This window comes from Trachemys scripta, chromosome 6 (assembly GCF_013100865.1).
Source record: "Trachemys scripta elegans isolate TJP31775 chromosome 6, CAS_Tse_1.0, whole genome shotgun sequence".
Taxonomy (NCBI): Eukaryota; Metazoa; Chordata; order Testudines; family Emydidae; genus Trachemys; species Trachemys scripta.
The window spans coordinates 53,650,948-53,676,979 of record NC_048303.1 but is presented as its reverse complement, the minus strand read 5'-3'; the positions used below and the strand labels follow the sequence as shown (position 1 = coordinate 53,676,979).

Sequence of the window (26,032 nt, the reverse complement as noted above, 5' to 3'; positions counted from 1 at the left end):
GCCGGCAGCCAGGACCCTTGGCGGAGTTTAATCATTAACAGATTAAACTCTTACATCCCTAATCTGTATGGTTTGTGGGTTTTTTTTTTTTACTTGATTACTGTACACTGATCTACAGTTGACACTCTCTGAGATCAAACCAATGAAGCAGAAATGGTGTGTAGCAAATAGGCTCATCCTACTCCCTTAGAGGGAGGCGAGTCAATGTGTTCTTTTATTTTCAATTTCATTCAATAGTAGAGTGGTGCTACTCTACTACTGTGCTACGTATATTGCTTATGACAGAAAGCAACAGGTTATGTTGATAAAACAAAAATTTTCTTGTCCTGTGCAAAAGTACTCTCTTAGAAAGAGGAGGGCCCACCTGGGGCATGAATCTCCATGGGTGAATAAAAAAAAGTTTAGGGATTTTAAATATATACTTGGTACAAAAAAATGGCAAAGTGCTCAAAAGTTGGCAAATCGCACAACTAACTCTAACTGTGCAACCTTAATTCCTAACCCCTAGTATCATAATGCATGTTACGTACAATTATTAATTACATGCTCACCTACTATATTTTCCCACATCGATCTTCAGCAGGGTTTTAACCCGAGCCTTTTACTAGCAGTTGTCTTCCACGGGCCCCAGCCAGTAAAGGACAGTGAGAGCCGAGTAGCGGCAGCGGATTCCGGTGGCTGGGGCAGTGAGGCCAAGCTCCCAGCGCCGGGAGATGAGAGCACAGCCCTGCGCCCATCTCTGCCCGCGGCCCCCGGGCCGATGTCTCGGGGAGGATGCGAGCCCTGACGGAGCAATAGGGGCGGGGAAGCGCAGAGTTCAAACGGTGCCTAGACGGGCTCCATCCAGGCAAGGTCCTGAACGCCGTCCGGCTCCACTGGGACCGGCCCACCTCAGCGTTCCTCCGCCTCCCCCGGCAGCCTCCTGAGCGTCCCAGGCTGGCCCGCTGCAAACCCCGGGCAGGGGCGGCCCGACGCCAGCGGGAGGGAGGCGCCTCAAAGCTACATCCGACATTCTCACCCGCATTCCCACCGCTTTTGAAATTTAACCGCCGCTTCCCCAATGCAAAGCCTGAGCCGTGAGGCATTCTGGGTAAAATCGGCAGCCGCACACGTCAACCAAACTGCGAAGAAGGCGGGGACTCCCCTTTGGTTGACAAGCATTTCAACCAATAAGAGAGTATTTCAGGCAGGTGGGTGGGAGGAAGCTGTTGCTCAGCCACTTAGATTAGCGGTAGCGTGCGGATTGGCTTTTTGTGCCTAGATTGTATCGCGTTTCCAAGGGGAAGCTGGAGCGGTGGTGGCGCCGTTGCTGGTGCCGGTGACGGCAGGGGAAACCCAGTGCGGCTCAGCCCGGTCTGGCCGGGGGTGGGGACGCGACCATGAGTTTGGCCTTGAGGTCGGTATGGATGGAGCGAGGCGCCGGGGTCTGAGCCTCGGCTGTGACCTCGCCGGGACCGAGCGCGCTTGCTGAGGCCGCTCCCCTCAAGGGCTACTACCCCAGTGGGCGGGCCCGGGGCAGAGAAGGTGGGGGCGGGGAGGAAGGGCCGGCGTTGCTTAGTGGCTGGGGCGACTCGGGGCCCCCGCCCAGCGCTGGGGCTTTGGAGGCACCTTGGGGTCCATGTATCCCAGTTCTTTGCTTTGCCGCCAGTAGCTGCCTGCCACAACCGACCATTGTGTCCGGGCCCTTCCGCTCTGGCGAGACACGGGTTTAGCGCTTTGCAGGACTCCTGCCAGTTCCAAGGCCCCGTGTCCTGTTAGATGCCGAGCGGAGGCGTGAGGCCGCGGGGAGCGTCTGGCACAGAGCATCGCAGCAGCCCCTCGGTGACCTACAGCCCTCCTGTACGCTGATTGTGTCCGCCCCCCGGTCCACCTGTGACGGCAGCCCACACCGAGCAATAGTCATTAAGATTAGCTAAAGTATTTAGCCGCTCAGGGTGATCCTTCCACAGGATCAGTGCGGATTCCTTGGACAGATGGGGACTTAACACTTTGGTTAATCTGTACAGACTATTATTTAGTAAGGGCTTTTGCCATATGTATGTACAAGACCCATAAAGTTCAGCTTTTTTGGTTCAGTTTTGCTTCAGAAACGTCATTGTTTAAAACAGACATTTAGTTTTAAATCATAACTTTGCAATGACTTTCAATAAGTTTGTTGTGCTTGTGAGAGCAGCTAGGGTATCAAAAATAAATAAGATTTCAGAATCTAGTGTTCAGACATCTTTCTGTCGCATTTCACATACTATCAATACAGTAAATAATGGTATACATGTGATTAGAGCTTTGTAAAGCATATATTTGGCCAAATCCTGCTTTTTGTCTGTATAAATCAATACATTAATGCACCTGGTTTTCAATTTTCAGATATACTGAGTATGTACTCAGTGCACCTGCAGAATGGGAGGGGAAGGTGGTTCTAGTAATTTATTATTTGCATTTCAGTAAGGCCCTTTTCAGGATCAAACTTCCATTTTGCTAAGTGTTAAACAAACACTTGGGTAGACCCAGTACTGTCTCCAAAGAGCTTAATTTATTAAATTAATATCTAATTTATTTAAGATTTTAAAAAATGTGAACTTCATTCCTACAGCTGAAGAAGTGGGTGAAGTTGGAACAATTTTTCAAGGTTCATGGTTGATATTCCATCACTGACAAACTTTAAATCAAGTTTGGATCCCTAAAATAGATACTCCAGGAATTATTTTGTGAAAGTTCTATGGCTTGTGATAATACAAGATGTTGGACTAGATGATCATAGTGGTCCCTTTTGGTCTTAGATTAGAATCTATGAAGGGTGGATCTAAACTACTTTTCCAAGTCCCCATTCTATAGCTAACTGAGGCTATTTTAGCCCTCACATAAAGTACAGAAGCTTAGAGGATGGGATGCACAAAATTTCAATGGCTGGAGTGGTCCCCTACATAAACTCTTCACCTAGTGATAAGAGTGCAAGGTGGGTTCAGCTAGTGCAAGCCTTAGTTTCTCTTGTATATACTTTGTTTGCACTGGTACAGCTACACCATGGGCTGGTTGCTGATGACAGAATCCCAAGTATAAATGCTTTGAGATAGCAACTTTTTGTGCTGTTGTATGATGCCAAGCCCAATGGGATTTTGGTGCATAATGGGCTCCTAGATGCCACTGCAATACATGTAATACATAATTATAATAGAAGACGTCTAGGGTTTTGGTGAGAGTTCCCGGTATAAGGTCACCATGGAAGAAAGTATGGAGATGTTTGTGTGAGAAGCAAAGAGTTGTCTAGGCTGGTGTTACTGACAAAGTAAATGGGGCAAGATAAGGTGAGGGCAAGCAATTTCTGATAGGATACTCTGTCATCCATTAAACTCTTCTGCCCTTTTTCTGGGGGATGAAGAGAAGCAATTTCTGTAAGAGTATGCAGTAAACAAATACTCAGTAAACACCCATCACAGGCAACTGTCCCACCTACTCATTCAGTAACAGTCCTCTAGCACAAGGGTTCTCAAACTGGGGGTCAGGACCCATTAGGAGGTCATGAGGTTATTACATGGTGGGGGTCTCAAGCTGTCAGATTCCACCCAATCCCTGCTTTGCATTCAGCATTTATAATGGTGTTAAATATATAAAAAAGTGTTTTTAATTTATAAGGGAGAGGGGTCACACTCAGAGGCTTGCTATGTGAAAGTTTAAGAACCACTGCTCTAGCATCATGTCAATAGCCCTCATTGAGCAGCCACCAATGCATGCACACGCCAACACCAGCCAGTCCACACAGCGAACTCCCTCTGCAAAGAAACACCTCGCATGCAGCAACAACTTGAGTGAATACCCTCATCTGCAATCCAGCACTCTTACTGCAAGCTAACACCTTTATCCTGAACAAACACCTTCTAAATAAACACCCTCAACACATATCCATATCTCTAATAACACCCCAGTAAACATGCCAATGAACGTGTGTATACACAGAGAATAACAATAGTTTGTAGCTTCAAGACTGCCAAAGCAAAAATCCCTGTGCACAACCTGACATTCCCATTCTAAACAGATACTCTCCAAGCAAATTTCCCTGGGGTCATCCATCAATATCTCCAAACTGTACTCAGTCCCCCTTAGCAAACAATCCTCTATATCCAAACAACACCTGCACCCCTTATCCTGAATCAACACCTCTTCCCTTTAACAAATATCCTTGTGAATGCACTATACAGTAGGAATCTACACACTCCCAATCCTTTAACATCCAAACAGCCTTACTACTGGGAATGAGTGACAGGGGATGGATCACTTGATGATTACCTGTTCTGTTCATTCCCCCTGGGGCACCTGGCAGTGGCCACTGTTGGAAGACTGGATACAGGGCTAGATGGTCCTTTGGTCTGACCCAGTAGGGCTGTTCTTATGTACTCTAGCACACATATTCCCAGCATACAACAACCGCTCCTTGCATATGCACCAGCTGACCCTTTATGCATATCTTGTGTGCACATGCTTCCAGTTCCACGCTGTTGACACTCCACTGTCATGTTCACAACATGCTCACAGCTCTCACTCCCTACATGCATGCCATACAATGTACTGTATCCATATTTTTCAAGAACTTCATCTTTTTTTCACATGCCAAGAGAAAGAGAGAGAGCATTTGTACATGCTATTTATCTAAAAAGTACTCTATTAGAAATTTGAATTTATAGATACCACTAGCATTCTCACCCTCAACTTGCTAGTGCAAGGCCTTGTTTACAGTAGGGTATATTTCCTAAAATTTCCCACCATTGCTACTAGCACCATCATATCAGCTCCATATGTGGTAGTGATTTTGGGAGAAGTCATAGGCAAAGCGCTGATAGCTGTCTGCTAAACTGTCTAAACTTGTGCTCCCATCATTGCTACCTCTTAGGGAATGGAACAGAAGGTAGCAACAGTGGAAAATATTTAGGAACAATTTTCTAGTGTAAGCAAGGCTTGAAGGTTTTTGGCCATTAACGGTAGCTGTAGTGGCCAGAGGTTATATGCTGTTTGCAGCCTCCAAAATGTTCTAATCACTTCATTTTTAACCACATTTAGCAAATAAGCTTTCCTTAGGGTTAAATCATTTCAATTGACACTCCATCTCTCCACTTCAGTTCATCTGTGTGTTGTTTCAGGAATCCTTTTATTTATGTTTCCTCTTTCCTGTGATTTTCATCATATAGTGGAAGTTGGGGGTTACAGCCAGAAGAGCTAAAAAGAGCTTTTGGGGGGAACGGGGGGGGGGGAGGGGTCTGCACCCTTTTTTGAGCAAATGGGCTGCCATTGAAAACGTATTTGTAGTTCAGGCAGCTTAGTTCCTGGCCTTCTCCCAGATATTTCGGTAGTAACTGTGGCTCATGGGGTTTTTTCCGCTTTGGCTGCCTTTGTCACTACAAGACTATACTACTGTAATACACTCTATGTAGTGCTACACCTTGAGACCATTAAAAAGCTGAAGCGAATGCAGAATGAGTTTGATCTGCATATAGTTTTCCAGTTGCGCTTACGAAACATGCTCCATTTTCACTATCTGCTTGTTGCCATTCCAGCAGAGTTTAGGATTTTAAGTTTTAACCTGTAAAATGCTAAATTTATGCATTTCTTTGGAGCATTATTTGCTGTTTGGAGCATTGTATAAGTGAAGTTTTATGGCAGTTTGTTTACTAATGAAATTGTAACCCAGAGTGTAGAGTAGGTATCTTTTATAAATATAAATGAATAAAAGAAATGGTTTGAGATCTTGTTACCTGAGAAACTGCCTCTCTGGCTGTGCGAAAACACATTTATGATCATGTGAGGCACCCCTGGTTTAAATGAAAGGGGCTACCAACAGGGCATTTTCCACGAGGGGTATTCCGATCTGGAGTTCACTGTCCCACTTGGTTTGCCAGATTTATCAGTATTCCAGACACTTAGTAAAACCTTCCCGGTTTATTTCTCTTGGGCATTTGGGGAGGATTTGAAATGAGGGATTTAGGGTGCTCAGATATGGAGTGATTATGATTATTATTGTTTTGGTGGGAAAAGTTATATGGAGTGTATGAGCAAATCATTAGATGTGTGGATTTTGAGACTGTATGTATTAATTACTGTTAGAGCGCCTAGAGTAGAGGTGGGCAAACTATGGCTCATGGGCCACATCTGGCCCACAGGACCCTCCTGCCCAGCCCTTGAGTTCCCAGCCAGAGAAGCTAGCCCCGGCCCTGCCCCTGGTGTCCCCCCACCCCCGTAGCCTCAGCTCGCCATGCCACTAGCGCTGTGGGTGGCGGGGCTGCGAGCTCCTGCCAGGCAGCGCAGCTGCAAGAGCCGCCGGCCTGCTCCAGTGCTTTTAGGGTGACCAGACAGCAAGTGTGAAAAATCGGGATGGGGGTGGGGGGGTAATAGGAGCCTATATAAGAAAAAGACCCCAAAATCGGGACTGTCCCTATAAAATCGGGACATCTGGTCACCCTAAGTGCTTTAGACTGTGCGGCGGCGGGGCTGGCTCCGGCCAGGTGGTGGGGCTGCCAGTCCTGGTGCTTTGAGTGGCATGGTAAGGGGGCAGGGAGCAGGGGGGGTTGGATAAGGGGCAGGGGGTCCCAGGGTGCAGGCAGGGAGCAGGGGGCGATTGGATAGGCGTGGGAGTCCCGGGGGGGGGGGGCGGTCGGGGGGAGGGGGGGGGGGGGGGGGGCAGAGCAGGGGGGGCGGGAGGCGGGGGGGGTTGGATAGGAGGGAGGGTTGTGAGGGGAGTGGTTAGGGGTGAGGGGTCCCGGGAGGAGGCGGTCAGGGGACAAGGAGCAGGATGGGTTGGATGAGTCAGGGATTCTGAGGGGGGCAGTCATGGGGCGGGAAGAGGGATGGGGTGGATAGGGGGCAGGGGCTAGGCTGTTTAGGGAGTCACCTCCTTCCCTATCCGGCCCTCCATACAGTTTCAGAACCCTGATGTGGCCCTCAGGCCAAAAAGTTTACCCACTCCTGACCTAGAGGTATGTCCTAGATACTCTATTACAAGTCTGTATAAATAAATAATCCTTGCTGTGCCTCTTTGGGTTTGGGCAAGTCACTTGAGCCTCTCTTCCTCATTTTTCTTCTTGTGCAAAATCGGTAGAATATCTACCTACCTCCCAGGTATGTTGTTGTATTGTTTACATTTGTAAAGTGCTTTGAAAATGTTAAATCCTACTATTATTTACAATGAGCTTATTTTTTTTAACTTGTAGGAATGATCTTGCGGTAGACAAAACCAAAAGGAAAAAAAGAAGAGAACTGACTGAAGAACAGAAGCAAGAAATTAAAGATGCTTTTGAGTTGTTTGACACAGACAAAGATAAAGCAATAGATTATCATGAATTAAAGGTAACTTTTGTTTTGTTTTTCACTTAACTTTTGATTGGCGATATTTCTAAAAGAGCTCAGCCCATATTTAGACAGGTAAATAAATTGGCCTTATTTCAGGAGTGCTCAGCATCAAAGAGCTCCTGCATTGGGGAAGGAGTGGTTATAGTTCAAAAGCAGCAGGATTTTGAGTCAAAGTCCCAAATATTCACGCACAAAAAACACCCATATGAGTGGTATAGTAACATCTGCATTCTGGATACCAGGGGTCTGAGCTCCAACCATCTCACTGACAAATGAAGCGCTAAGGGTGGAAGAGTTGAGGTTTCCCCCTCAGCAGGGACTGTAGCAGTACAGTTGCAGATCTGGGTTCTCCAGCTTGAGTAAAACAGGAAGTGGGAGAGGCTATTGAAAAGCAGCCTGATTTCCATAATCACACAATAAATTGAAAGCTTTGGCTGTGTTGTGGAAATCCATTGATTTTGAGGAACTTGTTTACATGAAAGATGCAAATTAAATTTATTAAACTATGGGCTGGGGACCAGGATTTACTAACTGGTACCTCTTAACAGGGAACCTGTTGACCCATGGGACTCAAATTTGGTGTTCCAAACTTACGTAAGGGTCTTTGGAATCTTTCTCTGTTCCCCGGCTTGCTGCAGGCCTCAATCCTGATGGTCATCACTACAACCAGGAGAGGCTTGGATTTGCAGCCTCTGCCAGCCAGTCCCCCTTGCTGGAGATAGGGCTGATATATGGAGCTTGGTACACATCTGTATGAATCAGTATTCTCTTGATACTGGATCATGTTTTCTGGAGGGCAGTGCTTCTCTTATTATGTAACTAGTAGGGCTTTTCTGGGAGGAAATAGCTAGCTAGCCTTGTACAGTGGTTTTGTGAATGCAATGCTAGAAGGAAGAAAAGAGGGTTATTTACTTTGCGACTCCCGTTCTTTGAATGTCTTACCTCTGTAGAGCCATGCTAACTCCTTCCAACCATTTGTTGATTTGACAAGTGTGATTTAGAGTGAATGCTTGCCCACTAGAGGTATTTGGCACATTTTATAAAATCTCAGAAAGCATGACATTTTACATGTCTTGACTTCACTTTGTGGCCTTTTTATAAGTACTACATTTGAGAACTCTTTGTAACCAAAGATGGTTTATTTATGAGTGTATGTATTAAAGTATTCCTTTCTCCCATTACCAACATTTTATCTTGGATAATAAGTACTAACTTACATAAAAAGAGAAGTCTGATTTATATTTTGAAAATGTTATATTGTTGTACTTCTGTTTTATTCCAAAAGGTGGCAATGAGAGCCTTGGGTTTTGATGTAAAAAAAGCTGATGTGCTAAAAATACTTAAAGATTATGATAGAGATGCAACAGGCAAAATCACCTTTGAAGATTTTAATGAAGTTGGTACGTATATGATTTTAAGTACACATTGAAAGTTTTGTTTACCTCTGCTGCTGCCTGATTGCATACTTCTGGTTCCAAATGAGATGTGTGGTTGACCGGTCAGTTTGTAACTCTGGTGTTCAATACTGTCATTGCAGTTGATTCAAGATGGGTGGGAAGAGGTCTTATTGGAAGATGTTCAGTTTAATAGACTTTGACCTTATGTCCCCCATCTACCAAAAGAAAATGTTAAAGAAACACTTTATTGCTAGTGCACACGTGCTCTCTCTCTCTCCCCTCCCCGCTATGGTTTTGGGGCTTTTTGCATTTTTCTTAACTTAGCTAAATTGATTCACACCTCCCTACTCTTTGTACTGCATCTACATATAAGAAGTGATTTTTCTGGAGGAAGTACTCTTGGTCTGATTGACAGGTGCTGCTTCTGGTGAGATGGAATTTCTCTTTCCTTATGTATGTGCTTTCCTGTTTTTCCCCCTCTTATCACTTACGTTCAACCAATTTCTATTCTTCTGTCCCTACTCCTGCTTTGAGTGGCCATGAGGCAGCTCAGCTGGACAGAACCACTTAGAGCATAGGAAGGTGATACTCTTGTGTGAACTCATCTCTAAACTTTGAGTCAGTTTCAGCTCTGGTGAAAATCACTTGGTTCTTTCTCCTTAACTGGTATGGGATACTTCATCTAGCTGGACTGAGTGGAGGAATGTGAGATACAGGAATTTACAGCACAGTAAAATTAGTTGAGCCACAATTTTGTTTTCTTTGATGTAAATTAGAAGGGAAGAAATACACCTTAATCATTTTCACCACTATACTGCAAGTTGTTTACTAGCTTAAACATAGGAATGAACCACAAAAAACAAAATGAACAAACTATTTTATATTTGTTTTGGTTTATAAAACCAAAACCTCTTTGAAATTTACATATATTTTGTATCTTCAGTCTTTTAGGATAATATGTTTCAATTAGTTATTTGGAGTGCTCTTTGGATAAGTAAATCTAAATTTGTCATGGTCAAAGGACAACTAAGATGATTCAAATAATGTAATGCCTCTATACATACATGATTATTTTAAAGCTAAATCAATACACTCAAATTTTGCAGCAGAGCCACAATAAATTTCTGAGCTTAGATCTAATTTTTTCCTGTCAAGTTCACTAAACCAGACAGTTCATTCCCTCTACAAACAATAGCAAGTTCTAAATGGTTCTGTAAACCCCAGCAAGGGTGAAGTATTTATAATGGCTTGTTGAAAGTCATAAATAGCAAGTCCTGTAATACAAGACTTAGCAAGTACAAAGAGTGTGAAGATATTTTCTCTGTTGGTTCCAGAAATGGGTGAAGCAATTACTAGCAAAATATTTTGACACGACAGATTATGTTGTCTCGCTTTTCTCTGCTATAGGACTGACAAATGGATGTGATAAAAAGAATAATCAAGACTGATTAAGCCTTCCTGGATTAGTGTCTTGCCTTATATAGTAAAAGCCTCCTCAATGTCCTGGAAAGTCAGGGCTTTTTTCATAGATCACAATGGTCCTTATGGTTTTGTAATCATCTAGTCTGACCTCATGTATAACATAGACCATAGGACTTCCCTGACTTTATTCCTGTTTGAACAAGAGCATATCTTTTAGAAAAACATCCAATCTTGATTTAAAAATTTCCAGTGATGGAGAATCTACCCTAACCTTTGGTAACTTGTTCAAATGGTTAATTACTCTCACTGTTTTATTCTTGTTGCAGTTTGTATCATAGCTCTCTTTTTTTAGATACCCATGTTTTTTAGTGCCCAACTGCTTCTCTCTCAGTATCAAGAGGATTCCACAAAATTTAGAAGCAACACAATCACATCTATACGTCCTGCATAGTAGAGTTTTCCCTCAGAGCACCAATTTGAAAGAGACTATGGCTGTGTACACTCAGCCTCCTACAGACTGGTGCTGTGGGAAAGGTCTACGTATCAAAAGCACAAATGAGTAATACCCTGCTTTTCAACCTCCAAGGTAACTGGACATGCCACAAAGAGAGAGAGATACAGGAAAAATAGAAGGAAATAAGATAAACAAGTAAATAAATAAATGAGACATAAGCATATTGAACTGAACTAGAAAAATGCAGGAGTGAAAGTGTAAAGTGCTATTAAAAAGTATATGTCCAGTGACTCTCCACCCTCAACTTTTATATTTCTATTTATATTGTCTTCCTGAGTTTACAACTCTTCTTCACTTCCTGAATATTTATAAGCATATAAATAAGAAAATCACTGTGGATCATTCTTGTCTATCTAAGCTAGGTATTTATACCATGCTCCTCGTGTTGGTGTCTGAGCACCTTCTTAATTGCTGAATTTTTCTTGAACTGTTGATACTTCTAGGTCAGGGGCTTCCTCTAGTCCAGAGGTTCTCAAACTGTGGGTCAAGACCCCAAAGTGGGTCCCAACCCCATTTTCATGGGGTCACCAGGGCTGACTTAGACTTGCTGGGGCCCGGGGTGAAGCCCAAGTCCCGCTGTCCAGGGCCAAAGCCCAAGGGCTTCAGCCCTTGGTGGCGGGGCTCAGGTTACAAGCCCCCCTCCTGGAGCAGTGGGGCTCTGGATTTGGCCCCCCCATGTGGGACAGTGGGGCTCGAGCGGGCTCTAGCATCAGTTCCCCTCCTCCCCCCGGGGTTATGTAGTAATTTTTGTTGTCAGAAGGGGGTCATGGTGAAATGAAATTTGAGAATCCCTGCTCTAGTCTATAAAATATGTCCTGAAAATGTAGGTATTGGGAAGTGACAATGATTAAGCCACTTTTGCTAGAAAAAGTAGAAAGAAAGGCAGATTCAGGGTGGTTCCCTTAAGCATCCTTTCTAAGAATGTACCATGTCAGTTGCTGTCGAATCTGAAGTGCACAGTGCTGAAGAGACTTGGCTTAAGTTTCCTCTTCCAGACCGATCATTTTTTTGCTTTGGAATAATGCTGCACTAGCCATGCAGTGCCCCAACTGGTGCCTTTGATTTTAATACAGCAAACATTTAACATCCTAATCAGACATTTTGTCTTCACAGGAGACAGTGTTTGAAGACAGCCTTCCTTTCTGGCCCAATCCTAAAATTTAGTGTTGACACTAAAACTGAATGGAAGATGTGAAACAAAGATGAGTCTGGGGTATTCAACAGATCTTAATTTAGGAATTGTGCAACAGCCCCAAAACTGTTATAACTAACTAGAAATACCAATGTTTAAGCCTTTAATAGTTAATTAAAATGCTTGATGGAAAGCTAAGAGAAATCTGAACAGGTGAAATAGTTTTAGAAACCAGAAGCTTAGGAAAAAAGGACTAACTTCACTTAGAAAGTAGAGCTGGGACACTGTGAAATTACCATTTATTTCAAAAATGGCATCTTATTTTCCCTACATTAGTGACAGACTGGATATTGGACAGAGATCCACAAGAAGAGATACTCAAAGCATTCAAATTATTTGATGATGATGACTCAGGTAAAATAAGCTTGAGAAACCTGCGCCGTGTTGCTAGAGAACTGGGTGAAAATATGTCTGATGAAGAACTACGGGCTATGATTGAAGAATTTGATAAAGATGGAGATGGAGAAAGTAAGTGTTGAACTGAACAAAACAAAACTCATCTTGCCTTGTTATTTTAATTTGCCTTGTTATTTTTGTCCCAATCTTGACTTAAAATGTGGTTCTGGTCTGAGAAGTGACTGTAAAATGGTCAGTGTTAAATTCTTTGTTTGTCTTTTAATGACTTTCAGAACAAATTTGCTCAGTTGACAAAATAAGAGATTGATTACTATTATTTATTTAATCATTTCTAACTCTGCGAACACATCTTGGGACCTGAAAGTTAAGTTGAGTTTTTTCTTGTTTGAACATGATCACCGGTAACTCCAGTACAACTGGGGTATACTAGAGGTCTAGTTAAGGTGCAGTTGAAGCTGGAAGTAATTGAGTCAAACACGGAACTTCATTATGCCACTTCTAGAATTGAACTACACTTCAGTCATTTCCACACAAATCAAGATATACTTAACTGAATTATTGAATATGGTGAAATTGATAAATCCCAAAGGAAAATCACAAAGGATGTCCCTGAAAAGGCCATCCATAGAAGTAATTGCTATATCTATTAGCAACTGCCACTAAGGAGTTAGTGAAGGACTGTTAGTTAAGTATCTCAGGCCTAAACTGGCCATACGTGAACACATCACATGGCTACCACTGGTAAGGAACAAGTGATGATGGTAGTTAGTTTTCTTCATCAGTTAGAATGCTTGCTACTCTAATCAGATACTTTCCTTTGGGAATATCTTCATCTTTAAATGGGGTGACTGTAATAATAAAAAAAAGTCCTGTGAGTTCCTTCAAGTTTAAGTGAATTTGGTTCTCAAAAATTGCTACATTAATAGTGTTGTAGGCTGAAATCCTCAAATTATTCTCAGAATAGGTACAGCATACACAGCTGTAGGTGCAAGCCGCCTCCTTCCTCCCTTCCCTCAACCTCTCCCTGCCCCAGCATCTTTACAGTTGACCTCAGTGCTCTTTTGAAAAGAGGATTTCTAAGGTTGAGAGAGTAGTTCAGTCTGCAAGCATATTAAGTCCTTGGCCTCTTTGCTGAAGTTGCCAACAAGGTGCCAGTTGTGATGGTAACTTTTGTTAAGTGGACACCTTGTAAGTAGGAATTGAATAGAGACCACCAATTTATTTTGCAAAGATTACTGAGTTGTAACTACTTTGGGTCACTGCTGACATTTCTGTATTCAAAATGATGACCTAGCAGTGAAAGTCTCCATTTCCTATTATCCACTGAACCATTCATTCTTCTCATTAGATATTCAAGTACAGGAATGTATGTGGGAGATTGACAGCATAATATTTATCTAGGACATTGTTTATCTGTAAGGTTTTGTGTTTCTTCCAGTTCTCTAAAGCAAACTGATGCTGTTTCTTACACTTAAAGATTCATTCTAAAAAAAATAAATCAGTGAATCATTGTTCTGTTTAGCTCCAAACATCTGGGCTGTGTAACAAAATCTTTTCTTCTTTACTACAACTCTCCCTGCTGAAAAAATATCTAAAACTGACTATTATTATCATTTTTAAAATATACTATAATGATAGAAATAACACCTCTTGTGTGTTAACACCCTTCTTATGTGAAAATGGTATTGTTTTGTGCTAGAACAAATGTCCACTGATAACCAGTGCTAGTTTGTCCCCTTTCCCTTCCATTAGCAGAGGCTACCCAAATCTACTGGTTCTGTCCTTGGAGAGCAGAAATGGCAGTTGAAGTACAGCTCCAGAGCATCATTCTCTCCTCTCTAACAGCTTCTCTGCTGGAGCTTCATGAAATTAGGTTTCTATGGTATTTTGGGACCATGAGTGGAACAGCATATAAAATCCATGACTTCCAGCTACACTAAATCACAACTTAATACTGCTTGAAGCAGCATTCAGTCTCCTGTAGCCTCTCAGTGGCTTCTACTGCACAAAGACTTTTAATAGCAATGTGCTGAGCATAAGCTCCAGCAGAGAAGGAGAGGAGAAAATTCTCCATACATTTGCCTCTGCATCCAATCCGGGAAAGGGGTCTGTAACTTTAGCCATGTTGCTCAGGGCTGAAGCCCTTGGGCTTGGGCCCTGGACCCCAGCAAATCTAAGCCAGCCCACTTTGGGGTCTCAGCCCACAGTTTGAGTACCGCTGCCCTATACCCTAGTGGTCGAGCTGCCTGGATACACTTTGATATCAGGCAATGAGGTAGAATTTGGTAAGCCTGAAAAGAAGCCTAAATCCTAGCTATCTGATGATCTACTGCAGGGGTGGGGAACCTTTTTTCTATCAGGGGCCATTGATTCACAGAAAAAAATCAATCGTGGGCCACACACAGCCCCACGAGGTATGAAGGGGGGAGTGCGGAGGCTCAGGGCTTCCCCCTGCTTGCGGCTCCAGCCCCATGGGGTGGCGCGGAGGCTTGGGGCTTCCCCTAGGGTTGCCTAATGCACAAAACCGAACACTCTTCCCCAGTCCCCTGCTCCTTCCCCGAGGTCCGGTCCCTTCTCTGACGCTCCGCCCTCCACTCACTCCAGTCCCCCTCCCTCCCTCAGTTGCTCGCTCGCCCCCACCCTCACTCACTTTCACTGGGCTGGGGCAGGGGGAGAGAATGAGGGCTCCACCTGGGGGTGCAGGCTTCAGAGTGGGGCCAGAAATGAGGGGTTCAGGGTGCGGGTGCCAGAGGGGGTGCGGGCTCTGCTGGACGTGTGGGCTGTGGGGTGGGGCTGGGGATGAGGGGTTTGGGGTACAGGAGAGGGCTCCGGGCTGGGGCAGAGGGCTGTGTTGCAGGAGGGAGTGTGGGCTCTGGGAGGGAGTTCTGACCTGCGGCAGGAGGTTCAGGATCTGGGAAGGAGTTTGGGTGTGGGAGAGGGTTCCAACCTGGGGCAGGGAGTTTGGGGTGTGGGCTCCGGCCTGGAGGCACTTACCTCAGGCAGCTCCCAGTCGGTGGCATAGCAGGGCTAAGGCAGGTTCCCTGGCTTCGCACTGCTCCCAGAAGCAGCTGCCACGTCTGGCCCCCTTGGCGGAGACGTGGCCAGGTGGCTGTGCTCGGTGCACCTGCCCCCCCCCCCCCAACTCCCATTGGCCAAGGTTCCCGGCCAATGGGAGCTGCAGAGTTGGGGGCGGGGGCAGCACATGGAGCTTTCCTGATCACCCCTGCACCTAGGGGTCAGACATGCTGGCCACTTCCGGGAAGCTGCGCAAAGCCAACCAGACTTTTAACGGCCTGGCAACCCTAGCTCCCCCACAGCAGGGTGAGCCGGCGCTCGCGGCTCCAGGCCTGGGTAGGGGCACCAAGGCTCGGACTTCCAGCCCATGGCGCAGAGACTTGCCACGGGCCAGATTAAATTAAGCAGCGGGCTGGATGCTTAATTTCCCCATCCCTGATCTATGGGTCTGCTTCTAAAAATCATGACTGTGATGTACAACCTGTCTAGGACAAAGGGTTCCAAGCTGGGACTCTGCTGGGAGGCAAGAGTGATGTACCGGAAAACTGGCCTATTAAAATTGTAATCTATCCATTACATGGTGACATGCAGCAAAACACAGGTCATGTTTTTCAGTAACTTTTCACACATTTCAGTGGCTTATTGGCAGCTTTGTAGCTTGAGGGGTAAGCATATGGCACAAGAAATATAATGCTGTACCTGTATGAGCTACTTCTTGTTGTCTGAGGGATTTTGTAGATATATTCTGGATATGGTATTTTTCGCTCTCCAAAATAATAAAAATGCATTGGAACAGCAGTACACTAGTAGCACAATTTGAGACTCAATTGGTATTTTGACCTGAGCTCTCAGATGTTGAGAGCTCCTGAAGAGGCAGTGTACTTCCCATGTGGGAGATCTTTACATTATGCTGCAATGACCTTTTGGTCAAATGCAGGATAAATATTGCTGGGCTGTGAAGGGAGACCAGGCCGCCTTGATTGGCAATCTCAGCCTGATGATTGTTTTGGAAAAGGTTTAATTCAATCACATGAGTTCTTTTGGAGTTTTGTAAACATGTAGGGGAAAATGTGTCTTAATTTCTTTATAGACACTTTTAGGGTTGGATAACACAAAATGTTCAAAAAACAAACTTAACATTTGCTATGGTGACTCAGTGCGAAGTGCTTTTGACACTTTCAAAGATATTTAGTTAGTAAATTAAAATAAACTAATTCTCTAAATATAGTATTAAATGGCTTATATTTTCCATGTTTATGTTCAAAACAAATCTCTAGTCTTATCAGTATTCAACGCAATGTCACAATTACTACTAGATAGAACCTAATTTTTAGTAAAGATGGGGAAAATCCAAAAGCAAGTAATAGAAAAACAGGGTTTTTGCAGTATTAAGGAATATTGTCTTACCCAAGCGAACACCTATTCTAGGTACTCTGACATCTTGTCTCCTTTGGGACATATCAATGGATTTGCATTTTTATGTTCTAGTTCTGTGCAACTAATTTCAGGTAGCTTACACAGCAAGCGTTATGACGCAATGGTAGCCTAAGCCTATATCTCTCCGCTTTATTTGTATGACTTCGATTGCCATAATATCGGAGCACCTACTACAGTATTTTAAAATTAAAAATAAAAATGGATCTTTCTTGCTTCCTGTAAGTGGAATAGCTTGATTAAGTTATAGGGACTAGTGTGCGAGTGGGAGTGTTGTATATCTGTGTGTACGGAAAAATTAGAGAGAAAGCTAAACTGAAATCAGCTAAATAAGCCCCTTTTCTGTTTGAATCTGTTTTAATGAAGATGAAGGCCTGATCTACTCTACAGAATTGAGTCAGTGCAAGGCAGCTTACGTTGACCTAACTCAGTAAGCCTACACTAAAATGTTCCTCCTGCCAATGTAACTCACCTGCTACACCAACTTAACTCCACCACTGTGAGAGTCATAACGCTTAGGTCAACATAGTTGGGTCGACGCAGTGTCAGTGTAGACACCGTGTTATTTATGTTGATTTTAGTGGCCTCCAGGAGATGTCCCACAATGCCCTATGGTGACTGTTCTGGTCACCATTTTGAACTCTGCTGCCCAGTGGCCAGGTATACAGGTGTACACGTCTCCTCTCTAAAGTCCTGTGAATTTTTGAAATTCCATGTTTGCTTGGTGTGGAGAGCTCACTTAGCGAATGCCTAGCTGACCATGCAGGCTCCATGCTGCAGACATGATCCTGCCTGAAATACACAGAAGTGACGGATCTCCTGGATCTGTGAGGAGAAGAAGCTGTGCAGGCACACCTCCGATCCAGCTGTAGAAACATCGATATCTACGAGCAGATTGCTCGGGGATTGTGGGAAGTAGGGCTACAAGAGGGGCCCACAGCAGTGCAGTGTGAAAGACAAGGAGCAGCAGCAGGCGTACCAGAAGGCAAAGGAGTCTAACAGTCATTTTAGTGCAGAACTGCAGACATGCTGCTTTTACAAAGAGCTGCCATCCTCAGACCCCACAACCATCCCCAAGAGCCCCGTGGATACTTTAGAGGAACTGGAGTTACAGGTCCCTGGAGTGAACAGTGAGGAGGAGGAGGAATATGGGAGACAAATGACCGAGGGATTCAGTGGTTCAGCAAGCCAGGATGTTTTTTGACTCCAGAGCAGTTGAGCGAGTCCCTGCAGTCCAGCATAGGTGAGCCTGATGCAGGGGAAGTAATCACTGATAAGTTTGCAGTTTGCTTTAATATTGTAGTGACATATCTGTTCATTTACTCTTTCTTAATCATGCTAGAAGAGAGAGAGTTGAATATCCAGTAGAGGTAGAGTTGCTATCTGCTTCTCATTCCCCTGTACAGTTAGGCAGAGGGAGCCCTGCAGAACAGTTTGTTAATGTGCACCAGGATGTCCCGTGAATCTTCCATAGAGATCTTGAGGAAACTTTCTTGAAAGTAGTCTGCAATCCTCTGCTGCAGGTTTCTGGGGAGGGCTGCCTTATTTCTTATGCCGTGGTAGGACATTCTCCCATGCCACTCAGTAGTTACTTCAGCAGGCACTGCAGCAACGCACAGGGTAACAACATATAACCAAGTCTGCAGCTGGAAGTGTGCAAAAACGGTTCCCTTTCAGCCTCTCCAGAGTGAGATATCTCATCTGAAATCACCACCGCCTGTGGAAAATGGTGCCTGTATTCAGTTCAACTGTCCTATCTGCATGTCTGTGAGCTACCTCCCCCTTATTGTCCGAACTCCACACGCATCCCCTCCCTGGTCTGGGACTCCTGACATGCTCTGTGAATCCCCAGGAGTGAGAATATAGTGCTTGCAACTTGTGTGGGTAGTGAGTTCATTATATCAAGTTTCCATTTATTTTGTGAATATACTCACAATAGAACCTCTGCACATTGCTGCTGGAAATGTGGCCTTGGGGGTCTCTCCATCCACACCAGCGGAGCAACTCAGCCAGATAAGGAGAAGGAAGAGGACATAGGATGACATGTTCCAAGAGATCCTGCAAACCTCTGGTGCTTCAGATACTCAGCACAGGTCTTGAAGGATTGCCCTAGCGGATGGAGTGGACAAGGATATTACTACACACACAGCACTCATTACAAGGTTCATATTGGGGTGCAAAAAACAATGCCAGATCATGCTACAGCAATGTGCATTACTGTGTCTCACTATTGAAATGGTCTTTCAAAGCTTCCCTGAACGATATAGCTCCCCGTTGAGCTCTTCTTATAAATTAAATTAATGGAGATATCCTATCTCCTAGAACTGGAAGGGACCTTGAAAGGTCATCGAGTCCAGCCCCCTGCCTTCACTAGCAGGACCAAGTACTGATTTTGCCTCAGATCCCCAAGTGGCCCCCTCAAGGATTGAACTCACAACCCTGGGTTTAGCAGGCCAATGCTCAAACCACTGAGCTATCCCTCCCCCCTCCCTCTTAAAGGCACACAAATAGACTTTCTCCTTCACAATAGTGGATGGAAGATGCAATTAAATTTCTATGACAGATGGTGAATAAAGCTTTGTGAACATAGTTACTGATGGTGGTTATAGCTGACAGCTGTTCCACCTTCACCCCAGTGGAAACTTTTCCTTCTTTGCTTCACAGATATTATGAAGCACACAGCAGGCAACTATAACCATTGGGATATTTTTTTCACTGAGGTCTAATCACATGAGTAGACTGTGCCAACAGCCTTTCAAATGGCCAAAGACCCATTCAGCTGTCATTCTGCACCTGCTGAGCCTGTAGTTGAAGTGCTCCTTGCTGGTGTCGAGGTGGTCGGTTTACGGCTTCATGGGCCACGGGAGAAAGGGGTAGACTGGGTTTCTAAGGATCAGCATGGTAATCCTCTGGTCTGGAACAGGCCTGTGTTCTTAAAGATGCAAGTGTCATGCGCCTTCCCTGACCATCCCACACTGATGTCAGTACAACTTCCCCGGTGATCTACCACCGCTTGCAGTACCATGGAAAAGTAGCCCTTTATGTTGATGTACTCTGTGGCAATGTGGTCTGGTGCCAAAATAGGGGCTGCAGTTCTGGAACCCCATTGCTGCAAAACCATCCACTCTGTCCTGCACATTGCTCAGAGTCACAGTCCTTCACAGCAGGACACAGTTAATGGCCCTACACGCTTGCATCACAGCAACCCCCACGGTGGATTTCCCAACTCCAAATTGATTCCTGACTGATCAGTAGCAATCTGGCATTGCAAGTTTCCATGCAGCGATCGCCACTCACTTCTCCGCTGTCAGTGCAGCTCTTATCTTATTTTGGTGTCACTGTGCTGGAGAGCTGAGACGAGCTCTGCACACAAATCCAGGAATGTGGCCTTGTGCATCATCCTATACCTACATAACATTGCGATCTCACCCATCAGTGCTTGTATCTTGGGCCCAGAACTGGCATCCAACCATCTGCAGCTGCTCTGTGAATGCCAACAACAACCTTGAATTGTTTCTTTTTATGTACCACAGCAAGCTAGCCTCCAAAGAATCGGGTCACGGTCCCTGCGGCTCCTCTGGTGGCTCTGCAAATACTGCAGGATCAGGTGCCCTGTGCTCGCAACGCTCATCACAATCGTGCAGAGCTGTGCAGGATCCATGCTTTTCACACAGAGAGTGGATGTGCGGGTTTGTGGGACTTTTGAAAAGAGGCATGGAACATTATGGGATGCAGGGAACATTATGGGATGGAGAAAATGGCATCATGAGACATTGAAACCATGTTTCCCATCACCCCGGTGCAACTCATTTACCCCCATGAGACATTGCAAACCCTTCCCAAAACACCCTGTGTTAAGTGGTAGCAAGTTGCATAGTGGGATAGCTAGCTATGGTGCACAGCTCTCTGCATCGATGCAGGTGCTAGTAGTGAGGACGTGTATCACTGACACACGGAGCATAGCGTGGACACGCAAATACGATTTAATTACTGTGGTGGCTGTATGTTGTTGTAACTTAAGTTGACTTAATTTTGTAGTGCATACTTGCCTGTAGCCCCTTCAGCCTGGTTCCAAATGATGGGCACAATTAAAGGCACACAAATAGACTTTCTCCTTCACAATAGTGGATGGAAGATGCAATTAAATTTCTATGACAGATGGTGAATAAAGCTTTGTGAACATAGTTACTGATGCTGTCCCTATGTGTTTATACAGTGCTTAGTGCAGTGGGGTCCAATCTTGATTGGAACCAATATGGTCTGACAGAAAACAAATAAGTAATACTACTGTCTCTGACATTACCACTTTTCATCTTCTAATTCTTAATGTTTATGCTAGACATTTGAAGTACATGCAAATTATTCTGTTATATTTTAGGAATGTGGGCAGAATTTGCAGGCCACTTTGGTAACTTGCTAAGTGTGAAGGGCTACACCCAATGTCTTTTTCTGAGAACAAAATTGATTGATTAAAGTCAAATTCTGATCCCTGAATTTACATTCCATGTAGCTTGGTAAAAAGCCACTGTAGACTCTCAGTAGATCTCAAAACTAACTATGTAATGCAGGGGTGGGCAAACTACAGGGTGCAGGCCGGATCTGGCCTGCGAGCCGTTTTAATCTGGCCCGTGATCTGCACAACGTGGCTCGACCCCGCTCTGGCCGGGGCCTGCACCATGTGGCTCCCGGAAGCCGCGGCATGGCCCCGCTCTGGCTCCTATGCACTCCAATGGGAGCTGCAGGGGCAGTGCCTGCAGATGGGGTAGTGTGCAGAGCTGCCTGGCTGCGCCTCTGCATAGGAGCCAGAGAAGGGACATGCCATTGCTTCCGGAAGGCGCTTGAGGTAAGCAGCACTTGGAGCCTGCACCCCCTGAGCCTCTCCCCATGCCCCAACCCCCTGCCCCAGCCCTGATTCCCCTCCCGCTCTCCAAACCCCTTGATCCCAGCCCGGAGCACTCTCCTGCACCCCAAACCTCTCATCCCCAACCCCACCCCAGAACCCGTACCCCCAGCCAGAACCTGCACCCCTGCCCCAGCCCTGATCCCCATCCCACCCTCTGAACCACTCGGTCCCAGCCCATAGCATCCTCCTACTCAAACTCCCCACCCCCACCCTCACCCCAGAGCCCGCACTCCCTCCCACACCCTCACCCCAATTTTGTGAGCATTCATGGCCCACCATACAATTTCTATTCCCCGATGTTGCATATGGGCCAAAAAGTTTGTTCACCCCTAGGTAAAGCAATAACATGTATGCTGGTACAATATGTCTCTCTTCTCCACATCCCCATGCTTACCTAGAGAAGTGAAAAAGGCATTAATACAGTTTCTGAGTAATTTTTTCTTGCAGTTTACTTACTTTAATTTGTGGCAGCATCTCCCTTCTCTCCCTCTCTCCCCCCACCCCTATATTTAAAATGTTACTTATACATTTCCTAAAGTCAGTTTGTAATTTCAGTAGGACAAAATACTGTGAGACATGATGCACATTGATATTTGTTTATCATATGTCTACTAGTAAACCTGAAGCATAGCCATGTTTTACTGCTTTAAATTTAATACATTATTACATAGCTTGGAAAATAAGCTTCTGTGCTTTTGTGCATGACACAGAAGCTGATTTTACATGATATACACCAAGTATTGAACTGTAACTGACTATATGCTGCTGTTATAATGGAGACCAAGTGGACTGGCATGCTTCCTCTCTTTTGGTTTCTTAAACCTGTCTTTCTGCTTTTCGCTATGTCCTTCAGCCTCCACCTCTTCTAGAAACCAACAAACTTTATCTTGTACTCATTTATACCCTATATATTGTATACATCTACTCCAGTAATGTATTCCATATGTCTGTTATCTTTTAATATTAAATGTTTTGGTCTGTGTTGCCTATTTATTCCTAGTTTCTAATTGGTGGGATTATCCTTTAGTTCTTGAACACTTTATCAACATATAAACTTTCTTTTAACCTTAATCCTAGTTATAATTTTGACCAGTCTCTGTTAGAATGTAATAGTAAATGATGACATAAGACAAAACTACATTAAAAATGGATTTAATGTTGAGGGTAAATATCAGTAAATTAATGGTAGGAGGGAATAACAGAGTTTAAAAGAAATCCAGACACGTTGATCTGTGGAAATGCAGTTAAGTCATCCATTCAACCTTAACTGTGTCCTGTAGCGTGTAATTATGAGTAAGACATTTCAGTGTTTTGGTCCCAGATTATATTGTTATTTTTTTCCTTTATCTTGTCATGACAGGTTAAAATGAAGATCTTTTGGGTGCTTTAACTATGCATACCCACTGCTTAACATGTTTGGCTTTCATTTACATGTACATTTAACTCTGGCGTTTGCAGTGCTTAGTTGGGGATATTAAGTACAACATTCCTGTAACTTTCACTCTTAAGGTAATGACATGAACTCTTAACTTCAATTGTTTTTTTCTTTTTGGTCTTGGAATTTTCTTGGTTTTTAAAACTTCCAAATAGAACAAGTTTTGCATAAACACTAAGCAAACAACCCAGAGAGAATGCTTCCATGCAGTATTTATTAGATTTGAATATATGTAATATCAGCCTTCAATAACTTGTGTGCAGATTAGCTTTAGAGGAAGTATAGTGATTGGTGGAGTTACCTCTGATGTCAAAATGGCTCTTCAAGAATTACTTCAGCTCTAGGTCTGAACCTTGATGTAACAAAGGGGTTCTCAAACTGTGGGTCCGGACCCCAAAGTAGGGGCGGGGGCCGGAGGTGGCAGTCCAGACTGAGACAGGAGTCCAGTCTGAGAAGCAATATAACCGGAACTCTAAATCACAGAAACTTTGCAGCCTGTCTAAAATAACATTTAGGGTAAGAAATTATATTTTGTAACCTGCTTCTTAGGTATATTGAGCTTAGCTTGCGTATTTTGTTTTATGTGCTCAGTAATCTGCTTTGTTCTGTCTCTCTTATATTCACTTAAAATTCACTTTTTGTAGTTAATAAAATTATTTCTTGTCTATAATATAACCCCGTTTGGGCAATTCACAAGTGTGTGTGTGTGTGTGTAAGAGGCTGTGCATACCTTCCTCCACATTGAGGGAGGAGGCGGATTTCATAATATACCTTTGGGTCTGAACTCCAAGGGAGGTGGACACCTGGGTGCTGGGGACAAATCCCTTAAGCTGAGCCTTTCCAGAACTGATCTCAGTGTCTGTTTCGTTCTGCAATTGGGTGTGGCCCTGCCTGTGTGTGTGCTGGAGGAGGTTTAATAGCTTGGCTCAGCAAGACAGGTAAAAAGAGTGCCCAGGCAGGCTCAGTGGTATCTCAGCACATCAGGTGGTGTCCTAAGGGGGGCAACCCGTCATAGTGGCATAGTAGGCAGGATAGTTTGCACAGTTTATTGCCTTGAAACGCTGGTGGTGATTTTAAGTGAGTTTTAAGTGTGGTGACTAGAGAACAGACAAAGTGGTTACTGGTTTGTTATTTTCTGTTTGCTTATTTCGGGGAAGGGAAGTAGAGGCAGAAATGCAGCAAAATGAGTGAAAGTGAAGCTACCAAAAAGTTGGAGCGCTACAGATTGCAAGTAGAAGAAAGCAAAACATGCATAAGAGATACAGTTAGAATTAAAACAGATGGAAATTGATGAGCAAAAGGCTGCACATCAGAGGACCCTGGAACTGAGGTACCTATAGGCTGATAAAGAAATGGAGGCAGATTTCATAATATAACTTTGGATCTGCACTCCAAGGGAGGTGGACACATCAGTGCGGGGGCAAGTCCTTTAAGCTAAGCCTTCCCAGAACTGATCTCAGTGTCTGTTTCGTTCTGCAATTGGGTGTGGCCCTGCCTGTGTGTGTGCTGGAGGAGGCTTAATAGCTTGGCTCAGCAAGACAGGTAAAAAAGGGTGCCCAGGCGGGCATAACAGGCAGGTTCAGCGGTATCTTAGCACATCAGGTGGCATCCTAAGGGGGGGCAGCCTGTCACAATTATTATTCCATTATTAGAATTATTCGGGGCAAAGGAAACACTGCAACAGAAGCTACATTTCTTAAGGATCCAGTTTAATTTTAACTCAAACTAATTAACAAATTTACTTGTAAATTCATTGTAAGTACTATAATTTTGGGGAAGATAGTGTATTTTTTATACATAACAAAGTAATTGAATCCCTGCTTTAAAGGCAAACTGAAATTCAGCCATAACCGTTAAGAGACACTAACACCTCCACAATGAAAGGTTTTTTCCAGTGATGAAATGTTGAATACCTTTAACATTTCCTTATAACTTCTCTGTTGTTTCTGAATAAGAGTGATCAGAACTGTGCACAGTATTCCATATTGGACTTTTACAGTCTCTTTAATAGCTTATCTTTTTTAATTACTTTTTATAATAGGTAAATAGAACTATTGCTATGGCAAAATAATATTGTTGTGCACTGAGCTTCTGGCTTCAGTGACTTCTATAGTAATGCCTAAATACTGAACTTCTGGCTTATGTTTTTAAAAATTGTGAAAACAGTGTTGTGAATACATTTTGTTTAATGAAGAGTCTTAACTTGTTATAAATTGAAAGCAAAAAATCCAGACCTGTTTATTAACTTCAATGTGCATTGGATCAGTGTCTAAGAATACAAAAGAGAAGCTTTAAAATAAAATGTACAACATATACATAAAATATTTTTCTGTCATTATCATAGACCTCTAGTGTGTTTGTCTAACTACCTTCTGTCTCTCTTACCACAGTCAATCAGGAGGAGTTCATTGCTATTATGACTGGAGACGTTTAAAGTTACAAGAAAATGAACTCAACAACAAAAAAGGGAGGATTATTGGCTGTTAACATTGCAATTGCCATCTTATGGTTCTGTTTATTTCTGTAGCTGGACCCATGCAAAAAAATTATTTTCCTCAAAGGACCAAAAGAAACATACGTTTTATGTACTGATACTTCAGTAATTTGTAACATTATTTTTTGGAGTAAACAGTGTTCAGTTTTTGAAATGTTTGAGTATTCATTTGTAAAATAGCTTTATATGAGATTTCTAAATTAAATCATATTATAAAAATCTTTTGAAGTTTACTTTGTTAGCAGTAGCTGTGGCCTTAGTTTTGATATATAAAGTTTTAACAAACTTCCATTTTTAATAAAATGTTCTTTTATTATTGGTATTTGAAAGTCTTGTTGTTTTTCTGTTTAATCCTAAACTGAATTGTACTGTAACTTAAATTGTTAGTCTTAAATATGCTTTATTTTTCAAAAGTAATAGTGGATTCTTTTGTTGGGTATTTATAGTTGTACCTCCGTTGTGTGTCATGACTTATTAAATGAGCAAGCATTCTTCAGTTACATAGATGAATTCTACTAGTTTTGCATCACCCACATT

The 26,032-nt window shown here is 43.6% G+C and overlaps 1 protein-coding gene across 2 annotated transcripts; it reads left to right on the top strand.

The window, feature by feature from the left end:
- Positions 1–1,239: 1,239 nt before the first annotated feature.
- On the top strand, positions 1,240–25,824 carry CETN3 (centrin 3). 2 transcript variants are annotated; one of them, XM_034773168.1, is made up of 5 exons: positions 1,240–1,396; positions 7,194–7,329; positions 8,618–8,732; positions 12,134–12,325; positions 25,392–25,824. In XM_034773168.1, exons 1-5 carry the CDS (start codon positions 1,380–1,382, stop codon positions 25,433–25,435), a joined length of 504 nt encoding a protein of 167 aa, XP_034629059.1. In that variant the 5' UTR covers positions 1,240–1,379; the 3' UTR covers positions 25,436–25,824. The 2 variants fall into 2 exon arrangements, with proteins under 2 accessions (XP_034629059.1, XP_034629058.1); XM_034773167.1 differs by lacking the exon at positions 1,240–1,396 and having other exon boundaries at positions 7,153–7,329.
- The last annotated feature ends 208 nt before the right edge of the window (positions 25,825–26,032 follow it).